The following is a 27500-nucleotide window of genomic DNA, read 5'->3' as shown; positions in this document are numbered from 1 at the left end:
TATTATTATTATTATTATTATTATTATTATTATTATTATTATTATTGTTATTATTATTTATATTATCTATTGCTGTTGTTATTGTTGTTATTATTATTATTATTGTTATTATTATCGCTATTATTTTCTTTTCCATTTTTCTCTCTCCTAAATAAAATTTCACGTTTGAATTCTATTCAACTTTTTATCACGTTTAATATCGTTGATATTTTTTGCAAAACATTTTAATAAGAAATGAAAAAGAAGGAAAAACGAAAAAGAGCAAAAAAATGAGTTACCGTCATCTCCTTCCATCATCATCATCACCTTCATCATCATCATCATCATCATCATCATTATTATTATCATATGAATATTTCACATCGATATTTATATGTACAAAGTCTTTCATAAGTTTTTATTCGCAAGGAGATAGAGAAATAAATAAAAAAAGGAAGAAAAAAAGAAGAAAGAGAAAAGTCCAATATATTTACGGTATGAAAATGATATAATACGTTCTCGTTGCTCTGCTACAAGAATTCGATCCCGTTGATAATGTCGCCATTAGACTCAGAACTCGTTAAACAGACTAACAGCATCGCTGAATCGTGCCAGATCTATGTTCAAAAGCAGCTTTTCACAGGGACTTGATTTTATAACTCCCACGGGAGAGGGAGTTTAGAGTTACTTATTGAGTTTTATGAGTTCTCCTAAATGCACGATTTATTTCCTACGGTCAACGTTAAACGGCCGACATACATATATCGGCTATCACAATTTATTATATTTATAACGAATATTTCCAAATAAAACAAATATTTCATTCGTTTATAATTTGATCTATTTTCTATGAAAAAGAAAAAAGAAAAAAGAAATTAATTCCACGATGAAAGATGATAGATTGTTATTAATTATAAAAAAAAAAAGAAAGAAAGAAAGAAATAATAATAACTTTATTATTAAAATATTTTCTATGTAATGAAAGATGATAGATTATTGTTAATTAATTGAAAAAAAAAAAAAGAAAAAAAAAGAAAAAAAGATTATCATTAAAATATTTTCTATAATTATGCAGAAAAATGATGGGACATAAGAAAGATATCATCGATAGAAGAAAAAGAAGTGAACGTACCCGTATAGAAAAGCATAATAAAAGGTAGAAAAGACGTATATACATAAACAAAATACGCTAATACATGCGTACACACGGAGACCATCTGTCGTTCTTCCAGTTTCCCGTTTATGAAAAAGGAAAAAACTGTTAAAGAAGAAAACGGTGGACGTTGGATATACCCTTAGTCGGAAAAGAGGCGTTTACAAACTATACCTGCTATAGCATGAGTAGAAAAGGAAGTCTTAAATTATAGGACCTGTCGGCAACAGTCTTTTTAACCGCCTCTCTTAAAGCCGCTCTTATCCTGCTACGATAAATATAAAGTTGCTTTGAATAATAAAAAAATAAAAAATAAAAAAAATAAATAAATAAATAAAAAAAAATACAGAAAAAAAAGAAGAAATGCGAAAAAAAACACACGAAGGAAAGAACGAAAAGAAATAACAACAAAGGAGGAAAAAGAAAAATAATAAAAGAGAACAAGAAAGTGAGAAAGAAAAACAAAGAAAGGAAGGAAAAGGATGAAAAGAGAGAGAGAGAGAGAGAGAAGAGTAGACCGTAGCATTTTCACCTTCAGCTTGGTGTTCTCCATTGTACAGTGGACGCTTTAGAAAATATTCCAAGGTGAAAGAAATAGTCGGATGGTGAACAGAAGGAGAGAAAGAGAGAGAGAGAGAGAGAGAGAAAAAGAGAAGGATAGAGAAAGAAAGCGATAAAGGATAGAAAGGTGAAGGAGGAATAGGAGGTGTCTTGGTCTTTCGTTGCGAAAGTAATGCAGAGATTGTTCACGAGTACTGCCATTTTTTTCCTTCTTTTATGTACCTTTTCTTTTTCTTTTCTCGAAGACCATTCGCAAACCTTTCCTTTCCTTTTTCCATTCTATCGTGCTAGCTTTTTTTTCTCTCTCTCTCTCTCTCACTCTCTCTCTCTCTCTCTTTCTCTCTCTCTTTCACTCTCTCTCTCTCTCTCTCTTTCTCTTTCTCTCTTTCTCTTTCTTTAAGCAGGGTTCTAACGAAAGAACGCGAGACATCTGCAGGTGTACAGAAAAGAAGGGAATTTTTCTTTCGTTCTTTTAAAGGAAATACATATATATTATATATATACATACATATATTATATGTATATATATATATATATATATATATATGTATATATGTATATATATATATATAGGTATTTGTGATTCGGGGATGTAACAGCGTAGAAAGAAGTCATTATAAATACAGTTGGATTAACAACTTCGTATTTACTTAAAATGGTAAAAAAGAGATAGAGAGAGGAAAAGAGAGAGATAGAATGAATCGTTGTCATATTATCATAAATTTTATCTTTTTTTTTTTTTTCAAGAATTTTCCAATTATCCCAATAGAAACTTGCTTTTCCATAAATCAAAAGAAAAAATAATGGGTCGATATGTGCGCGTAGGTGAGTTAATTTTAATGTTCAGATATTCTTTAGAATATTCTTTGAAATTAATTTTAATATTATTATATAAAGAATAAGACAGTTACTGTATATTGTATATTTCTAAAAAAAAAAAAAAACTGTAAAGAAACATTGAATATTCATTCTATAGAAATAATCCATTTCAAATTTACGAACTTTTCATCGATATCTAAATACATATGTAATGCTAATATAGAATAACGCGAAGCCATAGTTGAGACCAAGTATATGGGGAACGTGTATGTCGAAAGGAATGTAACCAGATATAGACTAATCTGCTTTCGAATAGGCTTCGCCCTTCGAATATCCTCTTTTTCTCTCTCTCTCTCTCTTTCTCTATCTCTTTCTCTCTTTCTCTTTTTCTTTCTCTCTCTCTCTTTCTCTCTTTTTCTATTTTTCTCCCTCACTTTTTCTATCTAACTGTCTATCTTTCTCTTTTTCTTTCACACCCTATTTCTCTATCAATCTATTTATCTTGCTTTCTTTCTTTTTTTTTATATTAGATTTTTGACGAGGGAGGTTTACTCTTCACTTGTAATTTTTGAAGAAAAATATAAGTTTCAATGACAATTATTGATTAAATTTTGATTTTTAATTTTTTTTTGTAATGAATACGAAAAGGAATGATAATAATAATAATAATAATTTTGTAATAATAATAACAACAACAACAATAATAGCCTAATCAGTTATTTATACATTTTACTTTTACGATAACAATAACAATAACAATTTTTTAATAATAATAACAACAACAACGACAATAATAGTATAATCAGTTATTTATTAATTTTTACTATTATAATAACAATAACAATAACAGTAATAATAATAATAATAATAATAATAATAATAATAATAAGAATAATAATAATAATAATAATAATAATAATAATAATAATAATAAAATTAAAAATAAAACGAATAAAAGATCGATTAAGTGATTATTAGAAAAAAATAGTACGAATACGTGTTGACTTAGAAGCAATCAATGAAGTGTTTTGATATAATCTTACATATCGTGTTCCGTTATTATAGTTACAATGTTACCATATGTATATATATATATATATATATATATATATATATATATATTTCTTTCCATTCTTTCATCGTTCATTGAAGAAATCTTTACGATGACGTAAAGCAATGGTCTCGTATTTTTGAATCGAGAAGTATACGAGCGTGAAAGAAATCCTATCCTAAACATCTTTTGTAAGTAAGTGAAAACGAAAAGATCGAGGAAGGAAAATAAACGAGCCAGCTGATATTCCTTTGCACCCTCTTTGTCCCTTTCCTACTTCATTTTTCTATTCTTTCTTTATCTCATTCTCTCTTTATTTCTCTCTATCTCTTGCACAAACATACACACATACAGAGATATGCTCTTTTACATTTTCTTCGCGCTTCTTCGAGAAAGGCTCGTATTTGTCAATATCGTCATCGTCGTCTCTCTCCCTTTCTCTCTCTCTCTCTCTCTTTCTCTCATTTCTTTCTTTCGTTCATAGAAGAACAACTATGAATAAAAGGATAAGCATTGGTATCTCGTGAATACAAAAGAAATACAGTCGGAAATTTTTATATCTACATGTCATCGAAATAGTTCACGAATTTAGAAATTACAGGGTAAAAAAAGAAATAGAAAAAGTCGAAGATCTCTTTAATGATTTTCAATAATAGAAATAGTTCGAAGTAGTCGTTTAAGGTACTTTCTCCTTTTTTTTTTGTTGACAATCCGCGAATAAACATTTTATATATATATATATATATATATATATATGTATTGATTCTGTAATTTCATCGAACGAATACAAGCACGAGTATTGGTAAAAATTAGTAAAGTTTAATAGGATTATCGAAGATATAAAGATAGAATGATGTGAACACTAAAAAGAGAGAGAGGGAGAGAGAGAGAGAGAGAGAGATAAAGAAGATAAAGAAAAATAATAGGATTAACATGAGTTAATCGAATGAGATTTTATTATTTTATTTCGACAATTGCCAACCAGAAATTCTCAATTATTGCTTGTATTAACCTTACAACATTTATAACGATTTAATTGACAATTCGTTGAAAGAACTGAAACGAATAATCTGAAAATAGGCATTCAATTTTTTTTTCTTTCTTCTTTAAAAGATAAAATAGAACATACGTCACGCGTCAACAACAAATATATATTATTATTTAATCAATGTAATTGAACATCTAATGGCCAATATACGATATTTATTTTTTTACGAAATGTAATCGAATTTAATCGAAACATATTTACACGCTTTTATCATTTGAACGAACGGTTGAATGAAAAGAAACAAGAAATGCAGTTATGCAGGATATATATATATATATATATATATATATTTATATATATATATATATATATATTTATATATATATATATATATATATATATATATATATATCCTGCATAATTGATGTATATTAATGGGAATCTAAACAATTTCTAATGTCACGGGGCCCTTGAAGTTAAAATCCGCCACTGCTTACGAGCATATTTTTTCTGTTTCTTTTATTTTTTTTATTTTTTATTTTTTTTCATTTGTCTTCCTTCACGCTATTATTTAGAGGAAACTAGTCCGTGTTAAAGCGACCGTATCGTCGCTCGTTGATAGAAATGCAAATTCCCGTTGAAACGCAATCAGAGAGAGGGACAACGACGAACGGAGCGAAACGTGCAAAATCGAACATAGAGAGAGAGAGAGAGAGAGAGAGAGAGAGAGAAAGAGAGAGCAGAGAGAGAGAGAGAGAGAAATGGAGAGATAGAGAGAGAAGCCTGCGTAACGCCGGATATATAGTGTATCTCGGGACGCAATTACACGTACGATGATCAACACGATGTTGTAACGATGTGATTAGAGTGGAATATGCTCTTCGTATCCAGGATCCAATCTACAAGACAGCCAATAACTCCCTCTCTACTGGATCTTTTATATTTTGAAATGACATTAGAAAAAGAATAAAGAAAAAAGAAATAGAAAAAAGAAGGAAAAATCAAAAAAAAAAAAAAAAAAAAAGAAAAGTAAAACCAATAACAACAGCAACAAAACATAAGTAAGTAGTTACTCGGGAATATACCATATATAAAAATTTATATATATATAGTATGTTTCGATGATATAATAATAAGTAAAACGATAATTGAATAAATTATTATATTTATAAATTTGCCAAATAGCAAATGTGTTTTAAGTTACAGTTGATGTATCCATCTAGTGGAGGAACGTATATGAATATGCATGTAGTTGTAAAGAATTTTGAAATAGTACTTGCGTTAAACAGAATGTATAATTATCCGTTAAAATATCTTAGTTAACCTTAAACCTGTTAAATTGTGTATACCATCTATCTCGTTAATAAATATTATTAAATATTGAATTCTACATTTTATGTATAATAACTATTTGATATTATACATTCAATGTAATATATACATATATATTTAGTGTTTCAGTAAAAAAATATCCATCGTGATGACGAGAGTCCACTGAGATGAGAAGTTAATTTTATTTTTAATAGATGAGACAGATCCTTATCATAAATCTACTGTTTTTAGGCTAACCCCGAAATTGGAGGATTAGCAATACCTTCGAAAATTTTATAAAGAAAAATTAAAAGATGATTTCAAATGATATGCTGCTTTATACTTGCTATCATTTAAGATTTTATATATATATATATTATTTATATATAAATATTATACGATATATGTACGATATATATTACGATATATATATATATATATATATATATATCGTATAATATCAAAAGAAAAAATGTCTCTTCGATTTGAACGTCATAAGTCTTTGGAAGAGGCGCAGCTTTTAATTAAAAGTTCTCATAGAATCAAGAAAAAAGAAGTAGAAGAGGAAGTAAAAGAAGAAGAAGAAAAAGAAGAAAAAAAAGAAGAAAAAGAAGAAGAAGAAGAAGAAGAAGAGGAAGAGGAAAAGGAAGAAAAAGAAGAAAAAGTGGTAGAAGCGAAACTTTTATAGTAAGTTCGCGAAAAAGGGTTCACCCTGGTCTACGTTTGATATAAGTACCTACATATAATAATTCTAGTGCCAGCGATTCGAATGATTTATTCGACATTCTAATTAGAACGGTCATCTAGAGTATGGTCGGATTTTCCAAAAAAAAACAAGAGATAGAGAGAAAGAGAGAGAGAGAGAGAGAGAGAGAGAAAAAATTTAATCCCATAAAACATTTCGATTAAATGAAATGTGTAAACTGCGAGATGTGTACGCGTTTAAATGGATACCCAATGGGTAAAATTTCGAATTTTAGTTTGTTCGAATGAACACGAACGCGATTGGCTAATATTTGAATGTACACTTGTTTGTCGCAAAATTTTACACCAATTCGATTTGTCAAACAAATTCGATTTTTCATATATTTACTGACTTACTTATAATTTTTGACTTCTTTTTTCTTTCATTTTTTCGTCGTTTTTCTTTTTTTTTCTTTTTTCTTTTTTTTTTTTTTTAATGATGCTTTAGAAAGAGAAAGGGAAAGAGGAAGAGAAACAGAAAGAGGAAGAAAGAGAGGGAGGGAGAGAGAGAGAGAGAGAGAAAGAGAAAGAAGAAGGGAATAATAGAGTGCGAGATCGTGTTAACCTTTCATGATTTAACAGGCATCGATCATTCACGGCTCGAAACGAGTTGGAGCACGGGAATTCATTAAACTTGGACCACTTCTTCGTTAAGAAGTATACCCTAACCAATAATTGTCTATTCGCATCTATTTCAAACGTGGTTTTATTATTATCGAACGCGCACAAATTCGAAACCTTTTGTTGTGCTTTTAAAACAATTCTTTTTATTTTTCTCATCGTTTTCTTCGTCGATTTTATCGATTATTAATTTGCAATTGAAGATAATACGAATTAACGAAATATCGAAACGATATAATTAAACTAATTGACTATATTAGACTAACGTCAAACTTGATTCATAAAACAATAAAAAATATAATTATATATATTTATATCTATATGTATGATAAATATTTATATCTATATTTATCGTAATTAAGATCGATTAAAATCGAATCTATCTTCAATGAAAGAATAATTATATTAAATGATTATCAGACATCGTTGTGACGTAAATCGTATATACATTTATTACGATTGAATTATAATTCATTGTTTCAATGAAGTTAATTATTATTGTATCAATTCGATCGGTAATAATGCTATGTGATATGCAATTATCAAAAGTTTGGAGGATTATTTCGAATGGATCTTTTTCTCCTTCGTCTTCTTCTTCTTCTTCTTCTTCTTCTTCTTCTTCTTCTTCTTCTTCTTCTTCTTCTTCGAACTATATCGAACAATACGTATTTTCGATGGAACAAGTCATGGCCCATTATTCTCTGTATGTTCATAAGTCTATTAGTACAAGTGGACCAAAGTAAGAGATTAGAATATGAAGGAGAGAAAGAGATAGAAAATTGAGGACTAGCGTATCTCGTAGGTGGTTCGCGGTATTTAGGAATAAATTGACCTACGTCGCCGTCGGCGGTTGTTTATTTTCGAAATTAAATTGAATTGGCCCATAACTTGGCGGTCTATTAGCCCTGGGGAGCAGGCTAGTTTGCTCGTAAATCTCCGGAGTATCGGACTGGGGTGGCGGCACCACGGGGATTTCGCGGGATGAAGAAGGGGGGAGAGGGTGACGGGGAGGGGGATGCTTGCTCTCGAAGGGTGGGTACGAGGGTAGCGGCTTCGACTAGGGGTGTGGGGATTCGATTCGCTACCGACAATGCGTCCGGAAGCTCCCAGGAAATACATGGGCGTGGTGCCGAGATAAATGTACTCTTGCATTTGCATACTTACGTATCGCGAATGAGAGAGATTGTGTACGTGTGTCTGAGAGTAAAAGAGAGAGAGAGAGAGAGAGAAAGAGAGAGAGAGAAAGAGAGAGAGAGAGAGAGAGAGAGAGACATAATACTCTTTTTGAAGTACATATTCGACAGTATTGTTCGTGATATATCGTTCAGTTAACTGATATGTTTCGTTAACATTTATTTTTCATTTGTATGTAAAAACTTTCATGTCAAAACAAAAATATTCTTCGATTTGTATACTTCGATTCCATACATCGATAGATATAATCGAACTGACAATTGGATAGTAAAATATCTTGGTTTACATCATTTTATATATAACGTGATTAGAAAATAAAAGTCATTTTCATTATAAATTCCTCAAACAGCGTGGAATAATTGCTTGATCCAACGAGTGGAAGATATTGTCATATGAAATATCATTTTTCATTTGACATATTTTCAATGACACATTATGTATGCGTCAGATTGATTCAATATCACAATTTTTTTTTTTTTTTATTACTCTAGCTAGTAATCAAAGGTCGTTTTGTTCCCTTTTTAAACTAGCGTGAATATTTTCCTTCGTGTTATCGATCAACCATATTGAAAGATAAAATGATAACGTTATCGGTAATCCAAGGTTTTCCTTCGGTTCTTTACATGCGCGCTCGCGTGCCGAAACATTGCTCTCTCTCTCTCTCTCTCCTTCTCTCTTTCTTTCTCTTTCTTTCTCCCTCTCTCTTTCTTTCTCTTTCTTTCTCCCTCTCTCTTTCTTTCTCTCTCTTTCTCTTTCTTTCCCATTCTTTCTCTTTCTTTCTCTCTCTCTCTTTCTTTTCCTTTCTTTCTCTTTCTTTCTCTCTCTCTCTTTCTTTCCCTTTCTTTCCCTTTCTTTCCCTTTCTTTCCCTTTCTTCCTCTTTCTTTCTCTTTCTCTCTTTCTCTCTCTCTTTCTCTCTCTCTCTCTCTTTCTTTCTTCATTTCTTTTTTCTTTTGTTTTTATTTTCTTATTTCCTTAAGAACGATAAATTACGACTAGGACGGAATTAATTTCGGATTAGGAACAAAGTTATTTGTCACGAGTCGCGTCGAAAAATATTTCGATCTGCCAGCTAAGCAAGACCCTTTCTACTCTTACCGTATATTTCCCTTTCCCTTTTTATTGGATACCTTTTTATTTCGAATCATCGATCATTCGCACATTGAAAGGAACGTAAAGTGTGAAATATACAGATGAGGAAAATGTATCGTTTTATTTCCTACTATTTTATTTTATCATTTTTTTCTATTGAATATATATATATATATATATATATATATATATATATATATATATATATATTGTGGATACAATGAATACTTTAGAATCATTGATCTCAACTTGTACAAAGCAAAAATATTTTCTCCTGTGGAGATATAAGATATTATAAACGTAAAAAATATACATACATTAGTGTGTACAAATACACACACCCACTTATGTAAATATATCTATATACATAATTGTATATATAATATACAATAAATTACACACATAAATCACACACTTCGGTAATAATACATTTGTTAAAGATATTTTACATACAGATCACAGAGAAATAACACAAGAAATAACACTAGAGAATTTCGATACAAAAGCTTATGGAGGAATACGTGAGAAAGAAAGAGAAAGAGAGAGAGAGAGAGAGAGAGGAGGACGGAGAAATTTATTTATCTGGCTATTCTTACTTATCAAGATTCTGCGTGGGTAGAACGGGATTTGTGGAAAGACGGTATAGAGGGGCACGGGGAAAAATAGTGGGAGAAGAGAGTAGTAAGGGGCGTGTAAGTTCTGCCTCTCTTTCTGCAACAGCGCACTCGCATCCTTGGCCGACCTTGTTTCCCTCGCAATCTTCTTAGACCGAAGGTTATTTGCTTTGTCGCATTAAAGGGCTCTTTCTCTCCTTTTTTCATTTCTTCTCCTCTAGCTCTTCTAAAATATTGCATCTTAAAACTTGGAGCACGCGACTCACGACTTCAACGCCCAACATTCTCCACTCTCTTTCTCTCTCTCTCTCTCTCTCTCTCTTTCTCTCTCTTTCTCTTTCATTCTTTTTCTCTCTCTCTCTTTCTCTCTCTTTCTCTTTCATTCTTTTTCTCTCTCTCTCTTTCTCTCTCTTATTCTCTTTTTCTCTTTTTTTCGTTGTCAAAATATTTTCTACTTCAAGAAACGGAATTACCTTTCGTCGGATTAAAACGCTAAAACATGAAGAAAAAAAATTGCGCGTATCTCTCTTAAAATAAATATGATCGACGTTATTACATATTTATGTATTTATGTATGTATATATGCATATATCTTCTATCTATTCTACTTATTTCTTAATGGGAAATTAAATTTTTGGAAATATTATTTTTTTTCTTTTTTTGCGTATTAGTACGTATTAAAATTGTTCTTTCTTTTCTTTTTCTTTATTTTTTTTCTTTTTTTTTTTTTTTTTTTTTTTTGAAATATGACTTTTCGAGAGACTTTTCGATCGATAGGATAATTATTTCGTAGTTCATTTTTCTACTTTTGTTTTTTCTTTCATCGAAACGAGTATTATTTATTTTTATTCTCCGTAATAGAATAAAAATAGACCGATAGTAAAGTGAAATATAATATGTAATAATTTCTAAATTGCAGATGTATTGGAAATTTGAAAAAAAAAAAAAAGAAAAAAATAAAAACCCCAAAAAATACTCGGTCTCATGAACTAATATTCGATTTAATTGTTTCTACAGGTTTTCGTTTCAAATTTAACTCTCCTAAATGCTTGTAGTTCTTTATAACATTATTCTCCTTCTCTCTCTCTCTCTCTCTCTCTCTCTCTCTCTCTCTCTCTTTCTCTTTCTCTTTCTAGCAAAGCTATCCACATGTTACTTGTCAGCGATCGTTAAACTCTTTTCGACCTCTCAAAAAGTTCTCGAACTTGTCGGCAACGCGTAGAAAATGTTGGATTCGTCGAATTTAACGATCAAACTTGTACACTTCTTCTTTAGAAGCACGATAAGAACGATTGGTATGGCACGAGCGATTATCAAAAGGATTATATTTATTCTTTAAAAAAAAAAAGGAAAGAAGAAGGAATAAAAAAAAAATGAAGAAAGAGAAGATCGTCCTACAATAAGAATTATTAGTAATAAAAAACAATTTTTCATTAAATTTGTTTAATATTTATTTATGAAAAAAAGAAACAAGGAAACAATATACAAGAAAGATCATAGCAAAAAAATATTATAAATTGATCAAATAATTATTCAATTGTTATATATTCACTTGTTTGTATATAAATAAATATATATACATATATACATACATATATATATATATATATTTATATAGAATAAAAATGTTGAATAATTATATCAAATAATTATAAGATCAATTTTATATTAATATTAATAATCTCCATAAATCAGTCTCCCTCGAATCTATCTACGATGATATTCTAAGTATCTACAACGTGTATATCCAATTTCTCTCATTATGAACAATTCCTCGTTATTGTGATATCTATATCACGTCGATCGATGCAACCTCGTATAAATTGCATTCAATATATAAGTACGTACGTATATACGACCACGTACGTACGTACTTATATGCATATATGCATATATGTATATGTGTATGCATCTACCCACCATGTAGACTCGATTTTACGGAATATGATACCACGTTTGAAAGCAACACCAGAATGCACCTCCATGCATAATATATCTATTATATATTATGTTCGTACTAATACATAAGTAGGTGCGTAAATACATACATACATACATACAAACATACATACATACATACATACATACATACATACATACATACATACATACATATATATATATATATATATATACACGTTATATATACATATAGTTGTTATATATACACATATCTATTACATACGGATATATAATACTTTCGATTTTCTGCGATGTAATGAAATTTTCTCGTGAAAGTGCTTTTCCTCATTTTTCCCTACTTATTACAATTGTAGCTAAACTTCACGAAATGTTACTAACACTTTTACAATTAAAATTGTTACAATTCACTCACGTTAATATTCACACTTATTCTAACGTCTGATATTGATTAAAAACTATCTTGAATTCTTTCTTCTTTTCTCTCTCTCTCTCTCTCTCTCACTCACTCTCTCTTTCTCTCCCTCACGTATTTTCTATTTTTTATCGTTTATCTTAACTCGTTCGCATATATGATCATGCATAAGAGGTAAGAAAATTGAACGAGGAGTTGCACAGTCTCTATCTTTCTTCTCCTCCTCTCTTTCTCTCTCTCTCTCTCTCTCTCTCTCTCTCTCTCTCTCTCTCGTTTCTTTCATAGCAAAAGGTAAAGGAAATTTTTGACGGGCGGTATGGAGAGGGGTTGACAGGGCCCCCCGTTTGAAATTCAGGCTACGACGTGATAAACGAATTTCCTGCGAGTCGCGCGCGCCAAGACGCACGCGGAAAAATATATGGAAATGACAAAGTTCTTTTTTTTTTTCCCGGTGCACGATAGTAACCACGGTAGTAAAGCATGGGTACGCCGTTATTTGAAAGGCAGATACCAACCTGAGTCTTCTGCTATCGCTACGTTCGAAAGAATAATAATTTTTGCGCGTCCTCGAACTTCTCCTTTTAACTTTGATCACGATGGTAAAAGGCTTTGTTCGGTGTATTCGATAGACGTGGCCGTCAACTTTTTAAACGAATTTTTTATCTTCTTTTTATTTTCCTTATTCTCTTTCTCTTTCTTTTTCTCTTTCTCTCTTCTCTCTCTCTCTCTCTCTCTCTCTCTCTCTCTCTCTCTCTCTCTCTCTTTACGACAGAAAAAATTGGTGAATATCGATGCCTTTTTATAATAAAAATTTGTAAAAGATTCTAATTTTATTTCCTTCTTCTTTTTATTTTTGTTTCTGTTTCTTTTGTCTTCATGAAACTTGTTTCGAAGATATTTTCTTCAATGATTAGTAATAAAAAGAAAAAAAAGAAAAAATTATAAAACAAGTGTGATCAGAAAAGTGAAAAATTCTTGATAGTAGTATTCTCGGGAAATAAGTATCGGGATATTGTCAATTATCGATATCAATGTTTTGTCTCATTTTTATCTCATTGGACGATCATTGATAATCCAATTATCAAGATAAAATTTTGTCAAAACATCCGAGTTCTTTCAAATCGATTAAAATTTCTGCTAAAGCTTTCGTAACTCTATCACCGCCGAATTCAAAGATTGTATTCGTTAAACTTTCTAAATTATTATCTATTATTATTGAAGAATTTTCGTCCATAAGCGTACATAAAAAGTACGAACATATGGTATAACCAAATAATGCGTGTTCGACGTAATCGTTCCATAAAGCTTCGAATGAAAATTTCTCTAAATCTTTCAGACCATTTTCCTTTAAACATCTCATTAATTCATCGTAATAGATCCTCAATACCATTGGTAAGTTATCGCATTTGACTTGACTCCAGCAAGAGAGACAGAGAAACGTCGATAGATCGATCGTAGGTGATCCATATCGTATTAAAGCGAAATCAATCAACATCACTCGCGTCCCTTTCTCGTCCCTTTTAAATAACATATTATTAATGGTAAGATCACCGTGACAAATTATCGCCAATGGCTCAATCGGTTCGATAGTTCGCAATATTATATTACGATAAGCGTCCTTCAAATATTCCTCAAGTTTGTCGCAGATATTACTGTTGTAATTGTTTTTTCGCAAATAATTTATTGGTCTGCAAGCAACGTGATTCAATAGATAAACGAAATGATCGTGCGGATTGTTACCGTTAGAATCGTATCGACATTCTTTAAAAGTTTTAATTAAATCGAAAAATTTCTCTGGATGTTTTTCCTTCATTACGTATCCTTTCACATGAAATCTTGCGATTTCTTTCATAACAGAAAAAATATCGTCCAACGGTATATCGATCTTTTTTGGATGTATCTTGTAACCTTTGACAGTTATATCTTCCAAAATCAAGGTCGCTCCGAAGAGATCATTCTCATTGGAGTAATAACATTTTGGAAAATTATCGCTCTTTAAGGCATAATTACGATAGAAAATTATCTCGTTGTAAAATTGTTCATTTGCTTTCATTGTCTGTTGTATTTCATCATTCATGATTGGCGTCTTCGCAACTAATCGCATGGTTATTATTCTCTCCTTATTCTTACCTTTGATATCGTTATTATCATTTATCCAAAACTTTATCCTCATATAAAATGTACTAGAGAAAAATATAGATTCGTTTGGCCGTTCCAACTCGTACTCGAATTTGTAATAATCATTGCGTAGAAGACTTGCCAATTTAGGTACTAGTGTCTTGAAATGTTCCTCGATTTGTTTTTCTACGTCTGACATTATTCCTGATTATGATAATGACGGAGTATAATTATACGAATACGTATATATTTAATATGTATATAAACTATCTTAATTGTTTACTTTTATGTTTATTTATTTAATTCGAAACGAACGAACGTCTTAGAAACAAGAAACAATCAGCACACTATTTTATACTTATACGTTTTCTTGATACGAACGAACTGTTACGATCTAATTAACTTTATCTTTTCGTTTATTCAATTAACACGGACAACCGACGAGTGACGATGATTCTACGTCGTTACCATTTACATACATCTGTTAACCATAAAAGGAAAAAAAAACAAATAGACAAAGAGAGAGAGAGAGAGAAAGAGAGAGAGAAAAAAGAGAGAGAGAGAGAGAGAGAGAGGAAATGTACTGGATGAACGTACAGTTCGCAAATCAATGATATACGTTTCTTTGTTAAACATTTTGCAATCTTGTGAAAATTATTATTGACATTGTTGATACGTTTACAACTCTTTCAGAATATCTATCATTTTTATTATTAAAAGCTTTTTATCTTAGAGAGAGAGAGAGAAAGAGAAAGAGAAAGAGAAAGAGAAAGAGAAAGAGAGAGAGAGAAAGAGAGAGAGAGAGAGAGAGAGAAAGAGAGAGAGATTCCATGAAATCATACGTATTGAAACAATAGAATTGTACTGAACTTAAGATGACAGATTAAAAATATTTCTTTTTTTTTCTTTTTGTTTTATTTGCAATAACAAAAATCATAATTATTAGAAAAACGTTAATTGCGAAGCTATTTTTTTTTTTTTTTTTTTTTTTTATTTAAATATAATAAAGTATTTATCTGTATGTACTTTCAAACATATCATGTCAATTTACCGGATACATATTCAATATACATATAATGAATACGTAGCGAAAATAAATAGCCAGATATAGATTTTCAATATTAACTACATATTATCAATTATATTCTCATTTTAAAAGAATAATATACGACAAAATTTTTCCTTTGAATAATACCCATTGACAAAATTTTATCTTCATTGAATACATTCTGACGAGTCATTATGAAATATGATAAAAAAGAAAAAATGCATATACATAAATAAACTTAATCTTCATTCAAAAGAAAAAAGTAAGATGAAGGAAAAATCAAGATAAGAATATGTACAAAGTGTTGACGTATTAATCAGAGTTTAAATATTGAATATAAAAAATTAACATAGATTCAATATGCAGTAAGATAAAAGTGATATATTTAATAGACTTAATATAAGTTTAAAATATTTTACAAGAGAGAAGAATTATGACTCTTGATTATTTTCCTATCATTATATCGGATATTTAAAATAAAACGTTATCAAAAATAATATTTCAATACAAAAGTTACTTGTCCCTTTTTCTCTTCACATAGAATTTGCAATTATAAAAAATATAAGTTGTTATCTAAAAGAAAAGAACAAATATTTTCTCCCATGGAAATCAAAGGAATCTTGTATAAAAAAACAATATTTTTCAAAAATTTCTAACGCTTAATTTCGAAAAATCCAAATAAAATTCCAATAAGATAAACGACGATCAAATAAATCATTGAATCTTCTTGCATAAAATATTTTAAAAATATTAATATCTACTAATTTACAAAGATAAAGAAATTTTTAATCGTTGATAAGAACGTTCAGAAGTCGAGTAAATTTGTATAACTGATTGAATTAATGCACGATTATCATATTTTAGACATTCATTATATCGATTTGATAAAGAAAAATTTAAGCGCCATATCTTGCAAACACTTCAGAAAGATATCGTAACACGATCAATTAAGTAAACATTGGTGATAAACATTTCGTTTCAAAATTTTTGAAACCAAAGTAGAAAGAGAGGGAGAGAGAGAGAGAGAGAGAGAGAGAGAGAGAGAGAGAAGGATAAACATCATAGTACACGAAGATACAATTCATGTAGACACAACTTTTATTTTTATTTTCTTCTTTCCATTCCACGTCGTACGTACGTTTACTGTACTAAATTCATAGAGACATTTAATACGCCAAATAGTAAACAATCATAAACATTCGATCTTATAAGGACAGTAACTGTTTCGACGGCATGGCGATAATAATTTTCAACGTTAATGGCTCCTTATAAGCTTATCTTCAGTATATTCAAATACATTAGATTAATTATTAATTGATAATTATTAAAATTAATTTCAATAATTATCAAATGAAACGTGAAATGACGCATACTTTTACGTAAAAATAAGATAGAAAGAAAATAGAAACAATGTCCGAACAATGTGATTAAATAATGCCATTGAAATATTTTATCAGTTTATGTTCCTTTGTAAAATGAAATCAAACGAATTATTTTATCGTTCAAATTCGATATTTTAACTTACTTCTTATCGATCTAATATTTATAATAATTAAGCGGGAGGAAGTTAAGACGTTGTAGCATCCATTACCTTCCATTACATCGTAACATCACTTTCTCCCACTACTCACCTTCCATCACCCATGTTCCCCCGTTCCCTCACCTTGTCAGAACCAGTCATCCTCTTGATCTGTCTACGACCATTTCAACGTTTTCCTTTCTCTTTCTCATTCGTCTTGAGAATCTCTTGACGTGGTTCTAACATCTGAAATAGAAGAAATAAACGAAAGGTAGAGAGAGAGAGAGAGAGAGAGAGAGAGAGAGAGAGGAAACAAAAGGAAAGAACGAGAAAACCTACTTCTACGAAGACGGTTTTCAAGGAACAATACGTGGCGACAAACGCTGCGTGACTTACTTCGTCGAAGGAGAAAAGTAAGGGAAAGGAGAAGTGAGGAAAGAAAAAAAGTTAACGCGAGGATTAAGTAGGCGATGGGGAAGAGGAAAAAGAGGACGATAGAAAGGATGGGAGAAAAGGAAAGAGATAGAATAAGAAAAAGAAGAAGATGAAGGAGAAAATAAGGAGGAGGAGGAGGAGGAGGAGGAGAATGGGGAGGAGAAAGAGGAGAATGAGAAGGAGACAGAGAAGGAGGAGGATGGGGAGGAGAAAGAGGAGAATGAGAAGGAGACAGAGAAGGAGGAGGATGGGGAGGAGAAAGAGGAGAATGAGAAGGAGACAGAGAAGGAGGAGGAGGAGGAGGAGGACAGAGGTCTAGAAAGGCAAAGAGCGGGAAAAATCGCCTTCTTGGCTTCCACTACGGAAAAATTAACTGAATTGGCCGCGCACGAGTGGCCTCTCTTCCAACGTAGCCATTCGGATAAAGAATAAGATGAAGAGAGAGAGAGAGAGAGAGAGAGAGAGAGAGAGAGAGAGAGATGAGAGAAAGAGAGAAGGAGAGTAGAAGAGTCAGGATGATTTTCGAGAGACGAAAGCCATGCTTTTCAGAAAGAGCATTTCTAAATGGAGACCGTTGAGAACTTGCACGAACCATAAATTCGTGTCCTCCGGGTACCATCTTCTTCTTCTTCTTCTTCTTCTTCTTCTTCTTCTTCTTCTTCTTCTTCTTCTTCTTCTTCGTTTTCGTCTTCTTCGTCGTCCTCTTCTTCTTCGTCTTTTTCCTTGGTAATATATGTAAATAACACGGTCGTTCCTTCCGAACCGTCAAACCACGTCTACGCTATCCGTGCGAGTGGAAAACACGCGAAAGATCGTCCCCAGGAACAAATTCTGGAGCCAACTGTTATTTTTTTTCTCTTTTCTTTTTTTTTTTTTTTTATTTTTTCTTTTTCCTTTTTTCTTTTTGATCGTTTTGTTTTATCTCTTACCAACGTGTTCAAATCTGCATTCAACCTTTCAATATTTTAATCTCCAAAAGAGAAGAATGAATTTTTGAGAGAAATTTGGTGGCGAAAAGGAGAAAAAAAAAAGAATAAAGGAACGGAAGAAAAGAGATGATGAAACGAAATAAGAAGTAAATAATAATGCATTGTAAATTTTTGAGAATATTTAAAAAAATACGAAAATTTAATTCCCACGTTTCTCGATATATGTAGATATAATATCGTATAAAGATTTCTCGCATGATACTTTAAGTATTCCCAAGGACCGTCAATATTTACTCGACCACGAAATGGAAAAAGAGAGAAATAGAGAAAGAGAGAAAGAGAGAGAGAGAGAGAGAGAGAGAGAGAAAGAAAAAGAGAGAGAAAGAGAGAGAGAGAGAGAGAAAGAAAAAGAGAGAGAAAGAGAGAGAAAGAGAGAGAGAGAGAGAGAGAGAGAGAGAGAGAGAGAAAGAAAAGAAAATAAAGAAAGAGACTGAAATAGAGACGATAAAAGATGGAAAGTACGTGATCGTCTGTTCTTTTTGTTCTTTTTTTTTTTCTTTTTTTATTTTCTCCAGTAGACAAAGTCACATGCTCTGCATTGAAAATTGAGTTAGAAATATTGTATTTATTTTAAGAAAATTGGATCGTACGAAAATACTGGAAGAGATGAAATAACATTTCTTTCTGTTGCATCGTGAGGGCGTAACAACGAGAGCGTCTTATACTGGACCAGCGATGATAGTCGATTTGCATGGAGAATTTCCCACGTCTCAAATTAATAGGAGAACACTCGTTCTTGTAAAAGATCCTGTGAAATTCGCGAGGTAGATGCGCGATAAGAAATATTGCACAAATTGAAACTATAACAGTATATTTGTTGAAATAAGATACAATTGTCGATGTATTTTGTGCAATGATGTGTAGTTAGTTATGTTGGCTATTTCTGAAGGATTGATAGCCAATAATGTTTAATAAGATTCGAAGGACTAGATGTCATGAGTCTAAAAGATGTAACTTGACTGACATTTGGCGTTTTCAGAACTATCCGCAAAGACTGTGGTGAAATTAGGAAAGGAAATAAAAAGGGCGAAGTTGAAGGATGGAAAGGGAAGTTATAGATGCTCATTAGTCGGGGATGGGTCAAGATAGTTCGTTAGAATGTTGAAACATTCCGTGTGTACCCCTTTGTTCTAGTGATCGTGTAGACTAAAAAGTGTCAATGGAAATTTCAAGGCTAGGTGCCAGACAACTCATTACTTGTCACGCCTAGGCATCTATTTTCATTATTTATTTATTGCCTTGCTCGAGACATTATTGAAAACTAGGTATTTGACCAAAAATGCCTAAACTCGGACAAAGGTGGCAATGTGTTTTTTATCTATGCAATTTCTTAGCGAGTATCCAACAAGTTCCCAAGGGCAGATATTTCTAATAGTAATATATGACCCTTAGGAGAAAGCATTGTGAACAATTGAGGGACGTACGTATGCGTTAACACTTTTTCGTTTTTTGTTTCTTTTTCTTTTCTTTTTTTTTCTTTTTTAATAAAATCGAAATTAACGTTTTATCTCGATCTTAATCGACGTACGAATATCGATTTGCAAATCGTCCTATTCATTACTCTACTCATTGACCTATTAAAAATTTGTTTATTTATTTATTCGTATAATTGGAAATTTTCTTTCCCATCAATTGATTCAGTTTTTGTTAAAAGTTATACGGTTCGTTCTACGAAATCCCCTTTTTAAAAAAATTTTTTTTTATCAGAGATGAAGATTAACATTGTAAATTGATTTTAAGCTTCAACGTATAATTCAGCGATTCTCTTTTTCTTTGTTTCCTTTTTCGTTTTTTTTTTTCTTTCTTTATGGTTTATTATATTTCGTTGAATTCTTTATTGCAACTTGCATTCGCTTCGCTTCATTCAGGTTTAGTTCGTTCTTTTCAAATGTCTAATTAGAATCAAACTGTCATCTTATTCACATTGTTTTACTACTTTATTTATTTTTTCTTTGTTTTTCTTTTTCATATTTACTTATTATTATACAAAAATTTTGACGTAGAAATACGAGAAATGTAATATATATATATACGAACGAAAATGTAATACATTTGATTTATGATCCATATAATAAATATCGTAAATAGTTCATGGCAATGATCTATCTTTGAAAATATCATAAATCCTCATATATCATCATTGCTATACAGGTACATAACGTTATTTCTCTCACTCCTTTGTGAACATTTCAGATTGTACAACGTGATGTCAACTTTTCTTTCACCTTTATGAACTTAGTTAAACGTTATTAACATTTATTTATTACGATGAATTATATTTTTTTGATAAAGTGTCATTGAAACAAAAAATAAAAACAAAAAAATAAATAGGTTGCCTACCTCAATATACCGAATTTGGTATTTAACGTTTTCATTATTAAAAATTGGTCCAAAAAGTTTTTAATTATTAATCGTTTCGTTATACGTATATATATATATATATCGTTCCTTATGAATGAATCTTCGTTAACGCTATTATTTCTTGGTAGTCGTATCTTATCTTCGTGCCCGCGCGCGAATATTATCTTTTGTATACCTCGCACGATAGAATATACAGCATAAATTAACCATAAATTACATTCTACCTGGTTATGTCGGTAGGTATAATAATAATTCCCAGGCGTAAAATACGCTTAACTTTTTCGTACTTTGCGTTTACATGATCTTTATTTTAATCAATAAAAAGAAACAGAAATAGCAAAGGAAAGAAAAAAAAGAAGTAACACTAACAATGAATTTGCTAAGAGTATTGTTATTCAATTAAATAAGAATTCTATATTCTCGCGTGTCGCTTAGAAAATTAATATTAAAAATTAAATTTGACGAATTGAAAATGTCATTCATCGGCCAATTACATTCTATTTTTGTCGAAAAAAAATCAGAGACAAGCATAATAATGATGTTGTCATAGTTAGTCTTAAACTATATACAAAATACTATATTATTACTATTATTATTATTATTGTTATTATTATTATTTTTATTATTATTATTATTATTATTATCATCATTATTTCGTACGAGTAGATAATTATTATTTTCTAAATGAAATACACGCCTCTAAATCGTAGATATGAATCGAAATCAAATCATCGACGAAGCGTTGACGCAGCGAGTCACGACGAGCAAAGAGGTCAGTCAGGCTGTTGCAATAACTAATAAAAAAAGAGAGAGAAAAAAAAGAAAAAAAAAAAAAGAATAAAGGAAAGGAAAGGAAAGAAAAGGTTTTGCAAATGTGCATAAGAAGAATTTCGACATTGAATATTTTTCGTTTACACCTGAGCCTTGGCGCAACGAATCGAGTTACATAAATCATGCTATTGGGCTATAACATCTAAAAAAAAAAAAAGCTAATGTTCAATCGTCACATTAGAATTTATATACGTATCAAATCATAGAGAGAGAAAAAGAAAAGAAGCAAAACAAAAGAAGGGGGATAAAAAAATTTCTCGAATAAATTTTTTTATAGTAATTTAAAAATTTTAATTGATTAGAGTCTTTGGATCGTTGTTATTAACAGAGAGCAAACTCTACCGAAGCGATAACGAGAGATTATTGTCTAAAAGCCAGGAATAATATCCTTTACGTTTAGCGTCGAGTACTCATTAGGGTAATGAGTCCTTGGATACGCGTGCACTGTCTCACTATATTTCTCTCTCTCTCTCTCTCTCACTCTCTCTCATTCTCTTTGTATCTCATACTCTTCCCGTTGCATTATATCAAAAGGATTGAACACTCTTATATGATGAAAATTTAATGCGCCATACAAAATTTCCATTTTATTCGAGATGTTCTACCATCAAGCAGATTCTCTTTGTAAGACCAATTTGATAATAAAAGAAAAATAATTTTAGATTAGTCGTTATAGTTTTTAATGAAAATACAATGTACATTAGATATATGTGATATAAATGATATATTCAAACGTATCGATGGTACATTATCCATTTGGATTTAGATTCATTCGTATATTATAGATACATTTGTTATATTAACATGTATAGATAAATAAATATAACGTAATAGTTTTTATAACATCTAAAGACGAATAAATGCCTTTCAGTTATAATATCATAATTGATATTGTTATACTGAAGAAAATTTTATAAGTTTAGACGATGTCGAATCGAACTTTTATTTCTCAACGAGTTAAGTATGAATTTTCTCATAAAGAATTATATCACTAGGAAAGATGAAAAGGATTTTGCTGTTGCCATGTAGTTGCCGTATTGGTGAATATATCTAATTCGTTTATTCTCTTTTCACGAAAGACTCCTTTATTGCGTACGGTAATTGACCTATTTAATAAATTTCTCGAACAATTTATTCCGTGTCATATAAATTAACAAAGGAAATATTATAATAGAAAGATTAATGTTCAAGAACGTGTTCCTTCTTCCATCGTACTTCAATATTAAATAAAATTTTTTATAAACTAACAGATGTTTACTTACATAATAACGTCTCTCTCTCTCTCTCTTTCACTCTCTCTCTTTCTCTCTCTCTCTCTCTCTTTCTCTCTCTTTCTCTCTCTTTCTCTTTCTCTCTCTGTCTCTCTCTCTCTCTCTCTCTTTCTAAACAAAGTCTTGTACGAAAATGAAAGAGAATGAAGAACAAATAAAAAGGAAAAGAAAAAGAAAGCGAAAAATGATATAACGAAGATGACGTTACGCAGATCGTATCGATCGAAAATAAAAATTAATGTGACTGTGGAGTATGGCAAATCGATTCCTTAATAAATCGTGCTTGGGGGATCATAAATAATCTGGCCGTTTCTGTTCGACACGAGAGATAGCGGCCAAACGACAAAGAAATATGATAGCCAACGGTCGAGCTTATTTATCGTAAAAATCTACTCCCCGAATGGCAGTCTATCCCTCTGACATCCTCCTTTCCTACTTTTGAAGATAATTCGAATATTTTCAAGAATTTTCGTTAAAATATATAAAACAATATTTATACTTTGCCATATTATCATTATTTAATAATTAGTTTTTTAATTCGAACAAATATTTCGCGGTCAATATCTATATTCGAAATTAATTTTTTCTTTCTCTCTGATAAGAGATAAAGATATTCAATAAGATATTTGCCTGTATAATATTTTAATATTATCGGAGAAAGAGAGAGAGAGAGAGGGAGAGAGAAAGGGAGAGAGGGAGAGAAAGAGAAAAAAGAGAAAGAGAGAGAGAGAGAGAGAGAGAGAGAGATTGTAATTTTTGTGGTAAAAATGAGAAAAAAAGAAATATCCTGCCTTTGATAAATATCGAATTGAAACTTTTTTTTACGGAGATTTTTAACTGGTTTTCCTTTTCTGAAAGCGAATAATTTCAAAGCTATTTCTTTTTATTTTTTATTTTACATTTTTTTATTTTTTTTTTTTCAAAAGTGAGAAAAGGAAAAAGACCCCAAAAAAGACTAAATTCATTTTGTACGAGCTTTTTCACGACTTCGAAAGAATTAAATGAACTGTTTTGTAGAAATTATTATGTGTAAAGACCGTTTCTAAAAAATCAATGGTGACAATCATTTCTTTCTCTCTCTCTCTCTCTCTCTCTCTCTCTCTCTCTCTCTCTCTCTCTTTTTGTATAAAAAGAACATTTTTTCAAAATATAATATCTCTATATATTACGGAAAGACCGAAACATTACCGAACGATCGGTCCAAATAAACTTTTTCTCTCTTTGCATTAATCGCACGAGAGATTCAATGATTTAATTCTTCGGTTATAATACGATTTCTCAAGGGAGTTACATTTCTTTCATCGCAGACCCTTTTCTTATTACTTTGAAAACCCTACGAACTTTTAAAAAGAATCAAAAATTTCCCTAACAGTCGTCCGACCTTCGATCCCTTTTTTCCTTCTCTTTTTCTTTTTTTTATCTTTTTCTTTTTCTTTTTTCTTTTTTTTTTTGTTTTTCCTTTCTCCCGTTCATTGTGCAAATGTTCATTCTGCAAAAATAAAAGAAAAGAAAAGAAAAGAATAGAAAAAAGAAAGAAAGAAAAGAGGAAAAAAGAAAGAAAGAACTCCTTCTTTATCTCGTGTCGATCAAAAAATTAATTGAACGAACGTTTTGTGAAAGAAAAAGCGAAAGAAAAAGGAGAAGAAGAAGGAAAAAAAAAAGATCAATCTTACATAAAAAAAAAAAAGAAAAAAAAAAGAGAGAAAAACAAAAGAAGAAAAAAAAACGATTTCACTTTGCAATTCAATAGAAAATTTCTTATTTTCCAAAGGGAAAATATATTTCATTCGATAAAATCAATACGGATTATTATTGATCATACGAATGTTATGAACAATTAAAAATTATTCGTTTTGAAAAATTTATCGAAAGGAAATCTGAGAAATCCTACGGAGGAGGAATCCTACGGAATCAACATTAAAATCGATGACTCATTTAGTCCTTTACCAGTCGAAAATCGGGGGACTCTCTTCTAATAATGGGTAAACTTTGTCGTCTAACATTGTAACATAATCTGGGTAGCCGGTGCAGAGCCGGAGAGCTACCGGAATTGCAACGCGCCAGAGACTACTAATGCCCCGACCAATTTACTTATCGGAGATTGGGGCTGATCCAAAGTTTCATGCGGTCGAATTTCTCTCTCTCTCCTCTCTCCCTCTCTCTCTCCCTATCTATCTATCTATCTATCTATCTATCTATCTATCTATCTTTATCTCTATCTCTCTCTTTCCTTTTTCTTCGACCAGTCTTTTCTATGCCCTCGTAGAGTCCTCGACCGTTTTTACACACGTCCTACAAGATTTACCTCGAAGAAAAGAGAGAAAGATAGAGATAAAGATAAAGATAGATAGAAAGAGAGAGAGAGAGAGAGGGAAGAAACTGTACCTCCGAGACATTTAAGCAAAAGTTGTGAATTTGAATTTTAAAACAGGCAGGTCCCGTCTCTTCCGAGTCTTCCCGAGTGATAGTACGCTAGGGTAGATTGAAAGATAACCATTTTCTATCCCCTTCTATCCAATCTCTTCTTTTCCAACGTAGTTCACTCTTCCTCATCCTCTTCCTCTCTCTCTCTCTCCCTTCGTGGTGTCTCTTATTCTTTCTTTCCTTACCCTCTTCCTTCCTTCCTTCCTTCTTTCCTCCCTCCTTCCCTTTCTCTCTCTCTCTCTCTCTTTCTTTCTGTCTCTCTCTGTCTCTTTCTCTCCCTTCCTTCTACCTTGCCATTCATCGTAGATATTTTACGAGGTGGCTTCGACTCGCGAAGCGTAAAGTCTGAAAATTTAGGAGAGATTCTCCTCGCCTGGATGCCTTCGAACGAACGACCGACCGACCGACCGACCGACCGGCCGCCTGGCCGGCTGGCCGACCGACCGACCGACCGACCATTTCACCGAAATACCAACGTGCAAACCCTTTCGCTTCGTCCTTACTTATCACTCTTCATCCGTTCCGTTCTGATCTGAATAGAAAATAGCTTCGAAAGATTCTAAAGTTGTTCGAGTTGAAAAGGTCCCGTCGACGGGTTCTAGCAAAAGGAAAGATGCAAAAAGGCGGGAATAGGAGATCCTATTTTTCGAGAAGATGTCCAATCGATTTTGAAAAGTAATGATACGTTAGATAGTTACAACCCTTTAACGGGTATTTACATATATCCATCGCAGATATATTACGCATTCCTTGTTATCATATTGATCGTCGTATTATCATCATTGTCGCTTCGTTGTCATATGTCATTATTAATTAATAAACTGATTTTTCTATAAATAATATTTTCTATAATACATTATATCTTTCTATAATACATCTATATATATGTACGACATATTATTTATAGAAAAAAAAAGAAGAGATTGTACAGAAGGAGATAGAAAATGGTTATCTCTTATTACTTAACAACCCTTCGGTATGCTTATGATGGCGAAGAAAACAAAATTCTACGAATAATTGGAATTCACGTTTAACAAAGAAAAAAAAGAAAAAGAAAAAGAAAAATAGTAATAGCGAGTTGGTTAATTACGTTTTCGTCGTTATTAGAGATTGGAAAAATAGACACAAAAAGGAAAGGGAAAAAAAGACTGCAATTAAAATTTCCATCGCGATCTCTTGTACTCCTCTTCCAACCTCTCACCCCGTAACCTTCTAACCCCCCCTTCCGTTCTCTTTTTCTCTCTCTTTCTCTCTCTCTCTCTCTCTTTCTCTCTCTCTCTCTCTTTCTCTCTCTCTCTCTCTCTCTCTCTCTCTCGATTCAATTAATTTTGCGATATACGTTATTTTTAATAAATTCGAGTTTTTGTTTTTAATAAAAGAGAAAAAAGATGCAAAAAAAAAAATATATATACATAAAAAATTAAAGTATAAAAAAAAAGTATAAGAAAAAAGTATAAAAAATTAAAATAGAAAAAAATTAAACAGAAGAACAAATTAAAATGTCGAATGAAAATCAAACGTTTTTTGTTTTTTTGTTTTTTTTTTTTTCTATTATACAGAAGCATAGAACTATGGAGCATAATCTAATGAGGGAAACATTCGACGAATATAGTAGCAAAGGGGGAATTAAAGTCAAGAACATTTTGCGTAAATGTTACGATAAAATCCTATTGGTACCAAGAAAGCTGCGAGAATCGTCGTCGTTGTCGTCGTCGTCGTCGTCATCTTTGTCGGCTATCGCGGTAAGGTAACAAAGCTTAAAGCAAGAAAAGCTTAGGGGATATGGCGGAAAAGTGGTAAGGAAATTTCCACGGGTATAAGGGAACAAATGGAAAAGGGTTTTAAGAGACGTCTTGAGAAAGCAAATCGTTCTTGGAGATGAGAGTTTAGTCAAACTGTTTTTGCTATGTATGTATATCCAACCAAAATGGCTACGCGTTTCCGTTTCTTTATCCTTACAGTTATTTCTTTTATTCTTATTCTATTATTCTTTATAAATAAATAAATAAATATATAAATAAATAAAATATATATGTGAATATAT

The 27500-nt window shown here is 31.2% G+C and overlaps 2 protein-coding genes across 4 annotated transcripts in view; one reads left to right on the top strand and one right to left on the bottom strand.

The window, feature by feature from the left end:
• Positions 1 to 27500, top strand: part of LOC118440631 (zwei Ig domain protein zig-8) — a 324123-nt gene that overhangs the window by 162386 nt on the left and 134237 nt on the right. The window lies entirely within an intron of this gene.
• LOC118440623 (uncharacterized) lies at positions 13195 to 15027 on the bottom strand. Its single transcript, XM_085654846.1, has one exon. The coding sequence runs from the start codon at positions 14775 to 14777 to the stop codon at positions 13542 to 13544; it is 1236 nt and encodes a 411-aa protein (XP_085510972.1). The 5' UTR covers positions 14778 to 15027; the 3' UTR covers positions 13195 to 13541.

Source organism: Vespa mandarinia, chromosome 2 (assembly GCF_050613455.1).
Source record: "Vespa mandarinia isolate Hongniang chromosome 2, ASM5061345v1, whole genome shotgun sequence".
Classification (NCBI taxonomy): Eukaryota; Metazoa; Arthropoda; class Insecta; order Hymenoptera; family Vespidae; genus Vespa; species Vespa mandarinia.
Note: the sequence above shows the minus strand (reverse complement) of the source record. Positions and strands in the feature narration are given on the sequence as shown.